Here is a 15,794-nt window from a genome sequence, read left to right as displayed (position 1 = left end):
CAATACTCGTGTGCATTGTAGTGCCTATAAGTTGGTGTAACTTAGCCACCTTTTGTAATATGTTGACATGGTAGGTTATATGGTATATAATAATATATATTTAATATATTATATATATAATATATATATAATATAATATATATATATATATATATATATATATATTGGGTTAGGTTATTTCAGACAGTGTGTTATAGAGAACAGTGTACTGGGTTACATGGCACAGTGTGTTAGATTATATGGTAGTATAAGTGTGTTAGGTTGGATTGGCAGGATTGGCAGGTTACATGGTTGATGCACTGGTTATATATATATATATATATATATAATTATTATTATTATTATTATTATTATTAATAATAATAATTATATATTATATACTTATTTTGCATAAGCCCTTTCTGGGCTTTTTTACATATATATATATATATATATATATATATATATATATATATATATATATATAGTAGCTACTTCATCTAATTCATCAGCTTTGTGGTTTCAGCAAGCACTGATTTGTCTTGTTTCTAATGAGCTAATTTCTAATTGGTTTCAGGCAGCACTCGGTCAGACACTGTGGATATAATGTGGACACTTGAGCATCTTGCTAAATAAACAACTCCTGAAAACCTAGTTTCTTTAAGTGAATGTACCACAAAAAAACTGAATCCGTTAATGTGAGTGTCCACTGAAATGTCCGAACAAATGGACTCTCACTGTGGTGAGAAGGAAACATATTTCTTGATTCAAAAAAGCAAAAATGAAATGCATAACATGCCATGTCATCTGACCCCTACAGCCCTGTCCAGAACTGGAATAAATGACCCTGCTGACAAGTTAATGCCCATTAGTTGAAAAAACTATTGTAAAAACTTATACATACTGAACTCAACACCTATGAATGACACCTGAGGTCAACAACCCCAATACCACGCTCATCAGCTAAATGGGGTAGAAAGCTCCCAGCGAGAGGTGGAACTACACCCTCTGGAGTGATGGAGCTCCACCCTACACCTTTGGGACGAGCTGAAGCAGCAGTACCGGACCTTACTAATGATGTTTAGTGTCTGACAGCAGTCCAATCCTCACAGAAAGGATGAGCAGAGGCTGAAGCTCTATTAATACCTTTGATTTAAGAAGAAACTCTGGGAGGATTTGCTTCATTTTAGTTGCTGCTTCTGCTGCTCAGAGGCGTTAGCCTGTTAGCACTGCGGTAAGAGGGGGTCCTTGGGCGACTCTGCGTAGTTGCTAACTCGCCAGGACAGCAGCACAACACACGCGTCAGTGTGGAGTAATTGCAGCGATAGTAGCAGCAGTAGTAGTTGTTGTCGTCGTCAGTCTCCGTCTGCCGGCGAGCGAAGCGCGTGGGCTAGTCGACGTGACGTCACTCCCAGCATGGCGGTCAAGGTGACTCTGTCAATATTGTGCTGTTTAGAATTAACCAGACTCGGGCATTAGCAGGGGTTTCTCGTCATAGCGGTTTCTAGCCGCTTAAATAAAGTAATAGTGGTCGGATTCGCCTGCGTTTAAGCCTCTTACCGGCGACAGCCTTGAAGAGAGAGAGAGAGAGAGAGAGAGAGAGAGAGAGAGAGAGTTTTGGAGCGCGCAACTTTGGACCTGTTGGTCATTTCAGTCTTACTCTGTCCGTGTTGTCTTAACGTGAACGTAAACCGGCCATAGTTATTCAGCAGAATATGCGCAAGCCCATGCTTCTGCAGCATTAACTGAATGATGCGCAGTGAACTGTATTCAGAGCTCATCCACTGACCTGTTGCAGACTAGCATGTGTTCTACAGTGGGCAACGCTGACCACTTTGCATGTGTTTGCAGGTGCAGTCCACCAAACGAGCCAACCGCAATGAGCTGAAGGATATATTCCTGAAGGTAAGGCTCATCACCACCATCACCACCACCACCATCATCATCATCCTTATCTTTATCTATGGGAATCTTCATTCTGTTGTAGATCCAAGCAAATGTTCTATTATATTTATTTCCCTGTATACCCCCCCCCCCCCACTACCACCTCTTTTTTGTATAAATGTGTATATGTGTATGATCTGTTCATTCAGGATGTGTTGGTATAACTGCAAACTGTGCTGCGAAGTGATGGTGACAGTCTGTATGTGTTAGCAGAGTTCAGCCCATGTCAGGAATTAATTGTATTTTTAGAGTAACCTGACTGGTGTTTACTGTGGGCAGTCACAGGACACAAAGACATGTGTAGTGATTAACTCCTTACACTTCTTAGGTTTATTATTCAGTTGTTAATTCTTATACATATGCTGTTATGGCTACTTTAAGTATATGTCCCGCTGGATTCTATTTTGAGGTCTATGAAATCTATGATGTAAATTGTGACAGTATTGTGACAACTGAAGGATAGGTGTTTTGTGGAGTTTTAGGGCCTATGAAACTGGTGTAAAATAATGATGTGTGATTTTTACGGTATGATAAACATCTTTGAAAATAGCATGGTTATACAGTATACACAGTATACAGCATTTTACAATTCTCCCTCTTGTTGTTGTAGTTCTTCTTCTTATTAGTAGTAGTAGTATTAAACACTGACCCTTAAAGGAGTTAAAACAGGGTATTTTTTCAGTTGATCAAAAGCCATACTATAGGTAAAGCTTGAAACAGTTTATTAAAAGAAGGATTTCTCTATTAATCAATTGATTGATTGACTCTGAAAATAGTAACAAATTGGTGGGATTCTCTTCTCAGGTGCACACGTTAAGCAAATATACTCGATATGATCAAGCCATCAATCTTCAAGTTTGAAAAACCTTGTTCTCCCAGCCTTGCACACTGATCAGTAGCACTGTGTGTGTAAAGTGGTCTTAGAGGAGGTTGTGTGTCAGAGCTGGCCGAGGTCCATGGCACGAGAGGAAAGGTCACACGCCTGCTTGGACTAATTCTGTCTCTCCCCTTCTCCCTGGTATCTGCCCTTTCTCCGCTTCTCCAGACCTCTGACATTTGCTTCGCTCTCTTGTTGTCCCAACAAGGCAATTGATCAACAAGCATGCAAATTGCATCGCAGGCCACTTACTTTTCTTTCTTTTTTTTAACCACACTAAATTCCTTGTTGTTCCATGACTGGGTTGACTCAAATCACCTATTTGTCTCAGTGTCTATGAAGGCTCAATGGTTGCTGTTAAACTGTCAGAAACTAGGAAGCACTTCGACAACTCTCGAAGTGAGTGGTTCACAATTTAACCTAGCAACATTTGAAAAGCTGCTCTCTCTCTTTCTCTCTCTCTCTCTCTTTCTCTTTCTCTCTCTCTCTCTCTCTCTCTCTCTCTCTCTCTCTCTCTCCACACATGGCTGCACAGTTAACCTTGCTCGACAGCGATCAAATCTATAATTGACAGAACTATGATTTTAATACCACCCTCGTCACACGAAATAATTAAGTAGCTCTCAGAAATGAAGTCTGCTATAATGTGTAAAGGAGCCACTGAAAGCAAGAGTACTATTTCACTCAGTGCTAACTACGTGCTTGATTTGATGATGAAGTACTTTAGGCTTACCACAGCTGAACTTGCGCTCAATTATATGGTGAAGCTGTTAATAAATTGATTGGAATTAATGCTTTCCCCACAAGCATTAGCTGTAGAGTGTGGAGCGATGAGTGTGTGTGTGTGTGTGTGTGTGTGTGTGTGTGTGTGTGTGTGTGTGTGTGTGTGTGTGTTTGTGTGTTACAAGAGGGAGAGTGATAGACAGACAGAGAGCGTGTGTGCATTTTAGACAGATGTCAAAGAGGCACCCATCACTGTCAGTGCAACCTGATGATTTCTATCCTGTCCAAGCTGCCTTTTAGTTGGTGATCTTTATCATTTATTTGATTATCTCCTGCAGTTCTACAGCAAGTGCTATACACTAAGCCTACTCGTACACCAACTACCATAAAAATGCAGCTACCTGTATCTCTGTGTGTTTCTATGAACCACTACAATTCAAAGAGGATTACATTATCCAGGGCAGCTTGTATTAGTACTTGTATTACTATGATGACATTATAAAGACACAAGTTCACTATATGTCCAAATGTTTGTGGACACCCCTTCTAATGAAAGCATTCAGCTACGTTAAGTTGCACCCGTTTCTGACACCTGTAGACACCTGTCCTTGTGGACAAGTATTGTCAATAGAATAGGACTCTCAAAAGCAGATCCATATGAATCTATTGGCAACATGCCTAATGCCAGCCGTGGGCTAGAGGGGCATAAAGTCCCCCAGCACTGAGCTGTGGAGCAGTGGAAATGTGTTCTCTGGAACGATGGTGTTCCATCCAATACCTTCGGGATGGGTTGGGGAGTTGCATGGTGGTCATCCAACATCCTGACCTCACTAATGCTCTCAAACAAATCCTCACTCCAGTGATCCAAAATCATCAAGCAGGGTAAAATCCCAATACTTTTGCCAATATAGGGTATCCTAGGGTGCACCTGGATTAGAGATTGGACTGGACACATAACACAGGTTCTGTCAGATACACATCTTCTACCAGTCTGAGGCAGAAGAGTCACACACACATATACACACACACACACACACACATGGACGAGATCCGTGTTTGATCATGATGTGATTTGGGTGATCCCATCGTAATTAGATCGCAATGCATCTTGGGGGTGTTTACACCTGGCTTTTCAGGTGGACAAGTGAAAGCATGATCCGATCACCAAAAATGCCAGGGTGTAAACGGGCTCTTAGCAACTCTAAAATAGCCATTCATATTCACTGTAGAACTTTGTACCTCTAAATATGCATGTTATTGTAAATGTGCTATGAGTATGCTGTCTACCTATCAATCTGCCTGCCTGTCTGTCTGTCTTTCTGTCTGTCTGTTTATCTATCTAATCCACTGGGTTAAGATACCTACCTACCTACCTACCAACCAATCAATGAGTGAAGTGAAGTGTTTGATAGCAGTTTTTAAAGCTGAATCTTATCTCTTTCTAATCCCCCCCTTTTTTTTTGCAATGCTGGTATTTCCACATTTTTTTAACTGAACTGAGGCCCAACCAGTCACTTTACACACACTTTCCTCAGAAGTCTTGTCAGGTGCCTGAAGGGAATGTGATGTTGTGGATAAGTGTAGGATATTACTATATCGTTACACACATTTTACCTGCAATTCAGTACGTAAGCTGTGTACTGGTCTCTCTAAACACTGGCTGGTATTCTCATTACTGCATGCACTCCTGAACTCTCTGTTTTACTCTTCATTTACACACACAGCACATCGCTGCTCTTCATATTTATTCAATTTTACTGTTAGTAGAGTAACTTAGTTTGGCCCTTAATCACCCTGCCTTCATGCACACATTAGCACATATTTATATAGCTTTGTACTTCTTGTCTATGCAATCTTAAATCAGCCTTCTGTTTTGTCTATAGACCTTTCACTATTGTATCATGTACTGCCTATTCTGCACTGGACACTTAGCCTAACAGTGTTTAATTGTACTGTACAACCCTGTATTAGTATAACGACAATAACATTGAATTGAATTAAATTAAATTTAATTGAATTAATTTAATAAACATCTGTTGTGTTTTTTAACATGTTCTCCATTTTAGCGATACCATCTTCCTGCAGAAGTCACTGACCTGTCCCAGCTTTTCAGATGTTAGCAGCAATTCACTAGTATGCTCTTTTGAATGTGTCTCCAGGTGTTGTGCATAGCTGTAACTTTACTGGGGCCTCAGGCACAATTTGCTGGCAGGTCCTAAGAAGCCAGCTCTCCATCATTCTTCTGAGCACAAACAGGCAAAATTTTATTAAACTTCAGCTGAAAGAGGAATTGAAGATAAAACATTCGATGCTGAATGCAAGCTCGCCGCTGAATAGTGGGAGAAAATGGAACTGAAAGTTTTGATTGTGCACTTTGAACTTGACAGGCGTCAATGAAATCCATGATAAGTGTGAAAATATTGATGTACCTCAAACAAAGTATACACTGGATTTAGAGAGAGAAACATAAATCAATTACATTGATGTTCTCACGGAGAGAGAGAAACGCAGCTGAAAAGCAGCCACAGTTTCCAGCAATTACTGTTGCAATGAGGAATAAAGTGGTCATATAATAGCTGTGAGAACAGTGATACAAAAGGACAGATTGCTGCTGATTTTACACCGTATTTCATTGAAGCCTTTATAGAGAAAGTAAACAAATGTTTGTCTGTAGATCATTTAATTTCCCTCTGCTGTCAGTGGTACCAGATGTACTGTTATTTCAGGAAAAGGAAAAATTCTCATATTTTTGCTGGATCTACTTTAGCATTCAGTGTACAAGAGAATGATATACAAAGCAGTACAGAGTGTTTTTAACACATTCCTTTGATTAATTATTACCCAGTAAATTACTTTAAAATGATCAATGATCAGGAATTTCTGTGTTTCAGTAGTCAAATTTCAGTGCTGATAGTTGATCATTGTACAGGCAGTTTTTTTGGTGCATCTATTAGTTTTATAGAAAATGTTTTATAATTTTCACAATTTTCATAATGTAGTACAAAACATCTGTGTGTATATGTATATATAATATACATAAATTGTTGCTGTTCACACAAAAACCTTGTCTCTCTAAAATGACAACTTTACAGGAGAAAGAAAAAACTTTAACTTTCAATAGAAGTCAATGTACAAGTCACATTGGGCATTTCTATTGGTCCATTTATCATGGAATTCTAAGACAGTATAAAGAACAACTGCCAGATTCACATTTGTCAAAATTGAGGTTTTTGTGTGTGAGTGACGATCTGTATAAATAATAAATCAGACATATATCAGACAAACAGACTACATGTACACTTTTACTATAGGTCAGGAATTCAGGGAGTCAACATCTCAAAGTCAACATATTAGTATTAGAATCTGTATTCATAAATGATTAGTAACATGTTTCTCTGAAGCAGAAGCAGATGTATATCTACAGTGTATTTTACAGTAAAAGATTTGGAAAGCAGTTAAACATGTATTAGTTCATTGGTAAATGTGTTTAAACTGTGGCTGATTGAAGCTTCAGTATGTTGTTATGTATTTGGTCCTGCAGTATGCCAGTGTGGTGGATAGGGATGGGGAACATTACATGACTCCTGGAGATTTTGTGCAGAATTTTCTTGGACTCCACACTCAACTCAACCACAATCCCAAAACTGTACAACTCATTGCTGGAGTCGCAGACACCACTAAAGATGGGTAAGAGAGAGGTCTTATCTTAAGAGATATGCTCACTGTAAATAGTGATGATTCTTAAATGCATGAATGATTATATAATGCACTGTAGAATCCTCATATTTTCACTAATTTTAGTGCTGTGGTCAGTTGGTAACAACTTTGCCAAAATCTTTTAAATGACCTGATTATCATTTGCAGTTATCATATTAACAAAGAGTAGTTTTAGTGGCTATAATAAATTATGAAATGCTTTCTTTTTGCAAATGCTTCCTAAGCGTAATGAATATTTTGTTTATTGCTTTCTATTTTTTGTGCCAAACTTTTAGCACATATGGCGTTTTATCTCATTTGCCAGGGGTCATTGCTTTGTGTCTCTTTAAAATCGTTAAAATTGTTAGCAGTAATTGCCCCTGCTATTCTGCGGTTGTAAATTCACAGTAAGAGAAAATCTTCTTACTGAGGCAGTACATTACATCATAGTCATCACTGTCAGGTCTGTCTGAGTGTTGATATCAGTTCTCATAAACACTCTTGTTTTTTTTTTTTATGGGAGTTGGATCTTGGTCATTATCCTTATGTTAATGACCACTTTAGCAAACTCTCTCTTTCTCTCTCTCTCTCTCTCTCTATATATATATATATATATATATATATATATATAAAGGTAATATATATATATATATATATATATATATATAGGTAAATAAAATAATAAATAAAGGTGCACGTATTTGTCACAGTGTCCTCCGCATTTAACCCATCTGTGGTAGTGAACACACACACGCACTAGTGAACTAGGGGCAGTGAGTACACACACACCCAGAGCGGTGGGCAGCCAACTCCAGCGCCCGGGGAGCAGAGAGGGTAAAGGGCCTTGCTCAAGGGCCCAACAGTGGCAGCCAAGCCCGGGAATCGAACCTACAACCCTGTTATATTTATTTATTTTGAGGATCTGTCTGTGTTTTTCAGATTGTGCTCTTTCTTTCTTGTCCAAACAGACTGATCTCTTTCCAGGAGTTTCTGGCCTTTGAATCAGTACTGTGTGTGCCGGATGCCCTCTTCATAGTTGCATTTCAGTTATTTGACAAGACTGGAACTGGGGACATTTCTTTTGGTATGTATGGACTTAAGGATGTTATGGTTACATCTGGTTTACCAACAGTTGTGGAGTCAGGCACTAGTCATTCATCTGTCTGGTGAACACCATAAATCTCAATTTCTGCACCTACACTCATACAAATAAAGATACTTCAGTGGTTCTTTGAGTGATGCCAGAGAAGAGCCATAATTGGTTCCATGAACAAATATGTTTGTAATATAGATGTATGAGTGTGAACCTTTTAGAGTTTTAAAGAATTCTTTACCAATTTGAAGTTGCTTCACACTCACACATCCCTATTACAAACATATAAGTTTCTCTTCTATGGCATCCCTCAGAGAACCATTTGAAGGATGTTTTATTTTTAGAGTGTAATGTTTTTGTTAACAGTAGCTGGTTATGTTTCTGTGTTGTAGAAAATGTACGAGACATCTTCAGTCAGACTACAGTACACCATCATATCCCCTTCAACTGGGACTGTGAATTCATCCACCTGCACTTCGGCCAGAACCTCAAAAAACGCCTCAACTACTTAGAGTTTACCCAGTTCCTACAGGTGCGTAAAGCAGAACGCAGACCACAGCTTGCAGCCCCCACTAACTTGGTCCTGGGACTATGTTTTCACCCTGCCATCTTGTGGAGGCTAAAGTATCTCCATGCATGAAACATATCAGTTACTCCATGCTTTCACACACACACTGACACATGCACACACACACCTAAAGATGGGCCTGTAAAGCAGACAAGCATGCTAAAGTGCTGGTAGAGCACTTAGTGCCTCGCTATGAAAAAGAGATCCAGGCGAACGTGAGGATTCCAGAGGTGAAGTTGAGAAGTTGGATTCCTCTTTTGTCTGAAAGTTGTGATTTAGGGTCGGGGCGTTCCCTCTGTCCATCAGATGTGCTGTGAGAGGAGACTTGTAGAAGAGAAGACTGCAGTTGCAGTGTGATGGCATGTTGAGTTATGGAGATCAGAGGGGCTGCTGTGGTAGTATCTGATCAGTTTTGACAGCCTTGCTGACTCCTGGTTCGACCCTCTTCTCCCCCCCTCTGCCTCAGCTCATGTGTCTGATTGCAGTGCTGTCCGGCTGAATCATGGCTCCGTGCTCCGGAAACACCTGCCTCCTCTCTAGGGCACACAGCATAGGATCAGACTACACCTGATGTGGTTTTCATTAAACACACCCACACATAGAAGATGTGGACACACAGAAACACACATGCGCGCACACACACACACATTCAACTTGCTACAGCCCTTATTCAAAATGAAGTTTTAGTGATTTATAAAAATGCGTGAGAAAAACACTGAGTCATGGTGACATCATACTGCAGGTCTGGGATTCTACAGGATTTATTGAGGCACAACAGATATTCGTTCTTTCAGCTCGTGTTTGTTTAAGGTTTTGTTGATTAACAAAAGTCAGAAAGAATACCAGCCAGTCACAGTGTTATGGGTTGTGCCTGACAGTTAAATGTGCTGACATTAAATATGAGGGACTTGCGTAACCCTCTAAACGGGAATAATGTCAAATATGAATTGACAGTCAAAGCAGTGTGATGTTGAAGGTCCAGCACGCATGTTTTTTGTCTCTCTCCCTGTAGGAGCTGCAGTTGGAGCATGCCCGCCAGGCCTTTGTTCAGAAAGACAAGAAGAACAGTGGGATGATCTCAGCTTTAGACTTCAGTGACATCATGGCCACCATTCGCCACCACATGCTCACGCCGTTCGTAGAGGAGAACCTCGTCTCAGTGAGTCTTAAGCCTCCAAAACCCTTAAGGGCAGTGCACACCCAGCCACTGTCCTCTAACAAACCCTAGCATTCTGAAGGCCAGAGTAGTCCGTCTGGACAAACACAATCCAACCCAAACATTCGAATGATTCATGTTTTCCATAACATGTTCTGAAAAAAAACAGACATATCAAATTCTAGATTCTCCCATCAGTCAAACACAGGTATGGCATGCCAGCCAAACATTTGTGGTCAGTGGTCTTATGTTGATGGACACCAAATGTGAACACCAAATGTGAACTATCAACCAAGGTGACTTACAGATCATTCTAGAGACTTCCAGCGATCACACATGGGGATAGCACACCCACTGTCATTTGAATTTGTTGGCGATTTTGCTTGAGAGTTTGATTGGTCAGGATGCTCTGGTCTGTACACACCAGACCACGTTCTGGACTTCTGGACACAGATTGGCTAAAAGGGGGTCTACAGTGGTCCTTGTTTAAAATTCCACACACCTACAGTCTTTAAAATAAAGGTACTGCAAAGGGCTCTTTGAGCGATGTCATAGAAGATATATTTGTGGTTCTAGAAAGAACCAAAACATTTTTTGTAAAGGATATATAGTTATAATGAACCTTTAATGGGTTTAAATACATCAATATTAAGGTCTTTAATACTTTAAGTTTAATACTTTTAGTATCAGTAGACAGTGTTCTGTGGAATGATGGTGCTACATCCAATAGTTTTGGGATGGGTTGGGGATCATCCAACATCCTGCTCCTATTAACGCTCTTGTCGCAGAAGACAATCAAGTTCTCACAGCAAGGCTTTTCTGTAAAAACAGTTACCCCAACAAAAGTAGGATCAATTATTTTTAAACCTTATGCACAAAAACCTAAACCTAATATGCACAAAAACAATGAATAAGCAGGTGTCCCAATACTTTTGTACATATAGTGTGTACATATGTTTATATGTTCTTTCTTTTAGAAAGTGTCACATCCATTCCTTCATACTCCAACACAACAAAGCTGAATGAACAATTTGGACAGTTAAAAATTAGAAAATTAATTATGTAATTATAATATTCCATTGAGGCAGTTTGACAGCATGATGAGTTCTGTAGATTCTGCTGAAATCTTTTAAATGACAAATTAGGACTGAAAGTAGATTATGAAGAGGACTTTTTCAGAGTCTTGTTTTCATTTAGACTCGGCCTTGACTTGCTCTTGGCTGCCTTCGGGCTCTGTATGACCTCGATCTTGACTTGGACTTGTCTTGAGTTCCTGAGTACAGCCCTAGGATCCTCCGAGAATGTTCTGCATATGGTTCCAAAATACAGACTGTTGATTGCCCTTTTGTTTTCAACAGTGTATGTCTAATCACTGCCTGGCAATCCCCTGTCTCCAAAGTTCTCCAAAGAGGTCGAGCCTAACTTTTAACTTTGTATATTCCGTGGACACTTATTGAGTTTTTTGGATTGTATTATTATTTATTATCTTCTATTCCTGTTATTTGCAACCACATTTGACACACATTCAATTACTGGAGTGTAAAATGGAGATGATGAGTATTTTGCTGGGTTAATAAACTCAGTATTTGCTCTCTGCTCTGCAGGTCGTGGGTGGAGGCACCTCACATGTGGTCAGCTTCCCCTTCTTCACCGCCTTTAACTCCCTCCTCAACAACATGGAGCTTATTCGAAAGATCTACAGTACAATAGCCGGCACACACAAGGACACACTCGTCACCAAAGGTACCTACCACAGTCAGTTTCCTTCACCAGGAAGTTCAGAGAGGGCTGAGATTACTGATTACATCTTTAAGTAGCGCTTTCCTGTTTTGGTTTGTTTGTCCAGAATTTGGATGTGTATGAACCGGCTTGGTGCCGGTCACAAGGCCAGACACAGGACAGGAACACGTTATCTGAAAAGGATTGATAGAGAGCACAATATGAAGTAATCTGCACTTGATAAATGAAGATGCTACAAAAGGTTCTTTGAGCAACGGGATAAAAGACCATGTTTTGGTTCCACAAAGGACACGTGAACCTTTTTAAAGGTTTAAAGTTCTTCACACTCACATTTCTCTTACATAAGTGGTTCCTCATGGAACCCAAAGTGGTTCTTCTATGGTATCGCTCAAAGAACCCTTTGCAGCAGCTTTATTTTTAATTGTGCCTTGCCTTCATGCCAACAGGGACTATTCTATAGTAAACCACTAAGGCAGTTGTTTTTGGTGTTATACACTATATGTCCAAATGTTTGTGGACACCCCTTCTAAAGAATGCATTCAGCTACTTTAAGCTGCTCCCACTGCCAACACAGATGTGGAAATGCACATATAGCTTGTCGAGTCCCTGTACTGTCAAAAGAATAGGACTCTCCGGAGCAGATGAACATGAACCTAAAGGCACCAGGCCTAATGCCATGTGTGAGGGGCTAGAGGGGCAGCGGAACTGTGTTGTCTGGAATGATGGATGGTGCTTCATTCAATACTTTTGGGATGAGTTGGGGAAGTTGGGGATGAGGTGGGGTGGTGATCATCCTACATCTCGACCTCGCTAATGCTCTTGTTGCTGAATGCAGTCCAGTCCTCACAGAAAGGCTCCAACATCTAGTAGGAGGCCTTTCCAGGATAGCAGAGACAGTCACTCCAACAACCGCTGCCGCTGTGGGGCCTTGAGCAAGGCCCTTCACCCTCTCTGCTCCCTGGGCGCCGCAGCAATGGCTGCCCAACGCTCCGGGCACGTGTGCTCACTGTCCACTGTGTGTGTTTCACTGGTGTGTATATGTGTGTTCACTGCACGGATGGGATAGATGCGGAAGCCAAATTCCATCTGTGCCCGTCACAAAATGGTCAATGTGGTTGTTTATTGATTAATGTTTAATAAGCTTGGGTTTTTTTAATACCCTTGATTTAATACCCTGAAGTAACACTGAAGTAGCAGGTGTCCCAATACTTTTGTCCATATAGTATATATTTTCATGGAAAATGTGGCTCCTCATTCCAGTCCCATGTTTTGGGAATAGTTTATGTGAGACTTATGTGAGCTTGTCTGATTATCTGATGTTTTTCCTCCTCCACCTTTGTGTATATCACCGTCTGCCAATCTGCCCAGAGGAATTTGTTAATGCTGCCAATAGGTTTGGTCAGATCACTCCAATGGAGGTAGACATCCTGTACCAGCTCTCTGGCCTTCACTCTCACTCGGGGTAATTACACACGCTATAAGCTTCTTTCTCTGGACAAATTCAAACAAACCACTGTACAAACAAAACTGTAGCTCTGGTACTTTTTAATGCACATTTTTTTTATGCCCCCCCACCAGCTACCTTGTTTACACTGACTATTGATCACTTTGAGTTGTAATCACTGTGGAAGAAGTGGTTCGGTTGAATTTGATCTGCTGCACTGCAGAGAGTCTTTATCCAGCATGCATGGCTCCTGCTGCAGGCCTCTGCATTGACTGAGGAGCTTCGCATGAACGTTGACAGCTTAGTGTGACCTCGTGGTCTAACCTACCTAACACATTTCTCCTAAACAGGCTCTGCTGATTGAATCTATAAATGCCATTAAAAACATTACAGCCCTGTTTATAGCTCGTAAAGTTTGCATTATTGCCTGTTTTCTGTAACAACAGTGGCTCCATTGCTTGATTTATAGGGGAAAGGAGAGCGAGAGGGAGCCGTAACAATGCCTGCGGCGCGTGCTGGAGAACGCTCAGTGTCTCTCTCTCTCTCTCTCCCTCTCCCTCTCTCTCTCTCTCTCTCTCTCTCTCTCTGGCTTTCTAATGGAGTCTTGCTCTGTATGTGTGTGTGTGTGTGTTTTACATGTGTGTGTTACAGGCTTGTGTCCAGCTTTGTTTACCTGTCTGTGTGTGCAGGCATGCAGTAACTCAGTGTTACGGCGCTGTAAAAAAGCTTATGGAAAATGTGACTTCATGCTGCTGGGAGGGATACAGCTCAGTTTGGTGTTCTTACTTCACTAAAGTGAAGCTTTCCTGGCACCCTCTAACCGGGCTGCTTCCTCCCTCTCTCTGCTGTCTCTTTCTTTCTCTGTCTATCTGCTGTCTATCTGTCTATCTACTGCTGTCTCTTTCTCTGTCTATCTGCTGTCTATCTGTCTATCTACTGCTGTCTCTTTCTCTGTCTATCTGCTGTCTATCTACTGCTGTCTCTTTCTCTGTCTATCTGCTGTCTATCTACTGCTGTCTCTTTCTCTCGCTGTCTATCTGCTGTCTATCTGTCTATCTACTGCTGTCTCTTTCTCTCTCTCTCTGTCTATCTACTGCTGTCTCTTTCTCTCTCTGTCTATCTACTGCTGTCTCTTTCTCTGTCTATCCACTGCTGTCTCTTTCTTTCTATGTCTATCTCCTGCTGTCTCTTTCTCTCTGTCTATGTATTGCTGTCTCTTTCTCTTTCTGTCTATCTACTACTGTCTTATTCTCTATCTGTCTGTGTACTGCTGTCTCTTTCTTTCTCTGTCTATCTGCTGTCTATCTGTCTAACCACTGCGGTCTCTTTCTATCTCTGTCTATCTCTGTCTGTCTGCTGATCTCTCTCTCTTTCTGCCTGTCTCCTTTTCTCTTTGCTGCTCTTTCTCTCTCTCTCTTTCTCTGCTCTGACCTTACTTTCTCTCTACTGCTGTTTCTCTCTCTTTCCCTACTGTTGTATCTTTCGCGATTCTGCTCTTATCTCTCTCTCCTCTCTTTGCTGTCTTTCTCGCACTCGCTGGCTTCTGCTGTGTGTGTTCTCTGTACTGAACTCTCATTTTCTCTCTACTGCTCTTTCTTTCTTTCTCTCTCTCTCTCTCTCTCTCTCTCTCTCTCTCTCTCTCCCTGTAGGCGTTTGAATCTGGCTGATATAGAGAGAATAGCTCCTCTGGAAGAGGGGGCTCTGCCGTATCACCTAGCTGAAGTGCAGAGGCAGGTAGGTCTCTCACACTTCCACAGTTTTCTCTCTTTGTGCTCTTGTTCTGGATGCAGATCGAGAGCACGCTTTAATCTCCTTGCTTTTTCGTTCCGTAATAACGTAACCACCGTCTTATTAGGGTGAAAATTACACACGCTCTCTCCATAACGGAATTAGCAGGGAGACTTTTTCTTCTTTGTGGTCTTGCGTTACGTAAAACTAATTGGAGAGCATATTATCCCCAATTTCCTGCAGTAAAAGCTTGTCACCCTCAGTCTGCGTGGACGCATATCACACGCACACACTCACACTCTCTCTTTCACACACACACACACACATCTGAGAATCTTTAATAGGTGCTTTTATCAGCGCTGGGTTTTCTGAAGCCTCATTGTGTGAAGCTCCTGAGGCAAGGTCTGCTCCATCTGAAAGTGAAGAGCTGGATTCTTGGTGAAAGGGAAAAGGGGAGCAGGGTTGGAGAAACAAAGCAGACAGACAGAATAGACTCACACAAACACAGAAGAGGAAGAGGAAGAGGAAGAGAGGTGGACAGCAGTAGAAAGTTAGGGGGGTTTACCTGACTGACGGTGAGGCCTAATTTACTCACAGACAGATACACACCATGCTGTGGTCAGTCTCTCAGTCTTCACTGCTGGAGGTCTGGAACACCACACTGGGGAAACGCACACACGCACACACAGACATTCACGTGCATGCTCGCACAGAGTTGTGGTGTTCTCAGGCCTCCTCGGGTGGAAGTTGGGGTAATTGCACTGGCTCCTTTGATCAGAGTGCAGCCTCGTTAGCATTCTGCCCTACAGTAAAAACAGCTGTGTGTGTGTGTGTGTGTGAGAGAGA

General features: G+C 41.3%; 1 protein-coding gene across 1 annotated transcript in view; it reads left to right on the top strand.

The window, feature by feature from the left end:
* The first annotated feature begins 1,242 nt into the window (after positions 1–1,242).
* Positions 1,243–15,794, top strand: part of LOC140560620 (electrogenic aspartate/glutamate antiporter SLC25A12, mitochondrial-like) — a 41,572-nt gene continuing 27,020 nt past the window's right edge. The window contains exons 1-9 of the mRNA XM_072685117.1: positions 1,243–1,407; positions 1,831–1,884; positions 7,065–7,210; positions 8,188–8,303; positions 8,705–8,844; positions 9,893–10,039; positions 11,641–11,779; positions 13,145–13,238; positions 14,870–14,954. Coding sequence (XP_072541218.1) covers positions 1,396–1,407; positions 1,831–1,884; positions 7,065–7,210; positions 8,188–8,303; positions 8,705–8,844; positions 9,893–10,039; positions 11,641–11,779; positions 13,145–13,238; positions 14,870–14,954 — 933 coding nt within the window. The 5' untranslated portion in view covers positions 1,243–1,395. The remainder of the gene's footprint in view (positions 1,408–1,830; positions 1,885–7,064; positions 7,211–8,187; positions 8,304–8,704; positions 8,845–9,892; positions 10,040–11,640; positions 11,780–13,144; positions 13,239–14,869; positions 14,955–15,794) is intronic.

Source organism: Salminus brasiliensis, chromosome 8, assembly GCF_030463535.1.
Source record: "Salminus brasiliensis chromosome 8, fSalBra1.hap2, whole genome shotgun sequence".
Classification (NCBI taxonomy): domain Eukaryota; kingdom Metazoa; phylum Chordata; class Actinopteri; order Characiformes; family Bryconidae; genus Salminus; species Salminus brasiliensis.
Note: the sequence above shows the minus strand (reverse complement) of the source record. Positions and strands in the feature narration are given on the sequence as shown.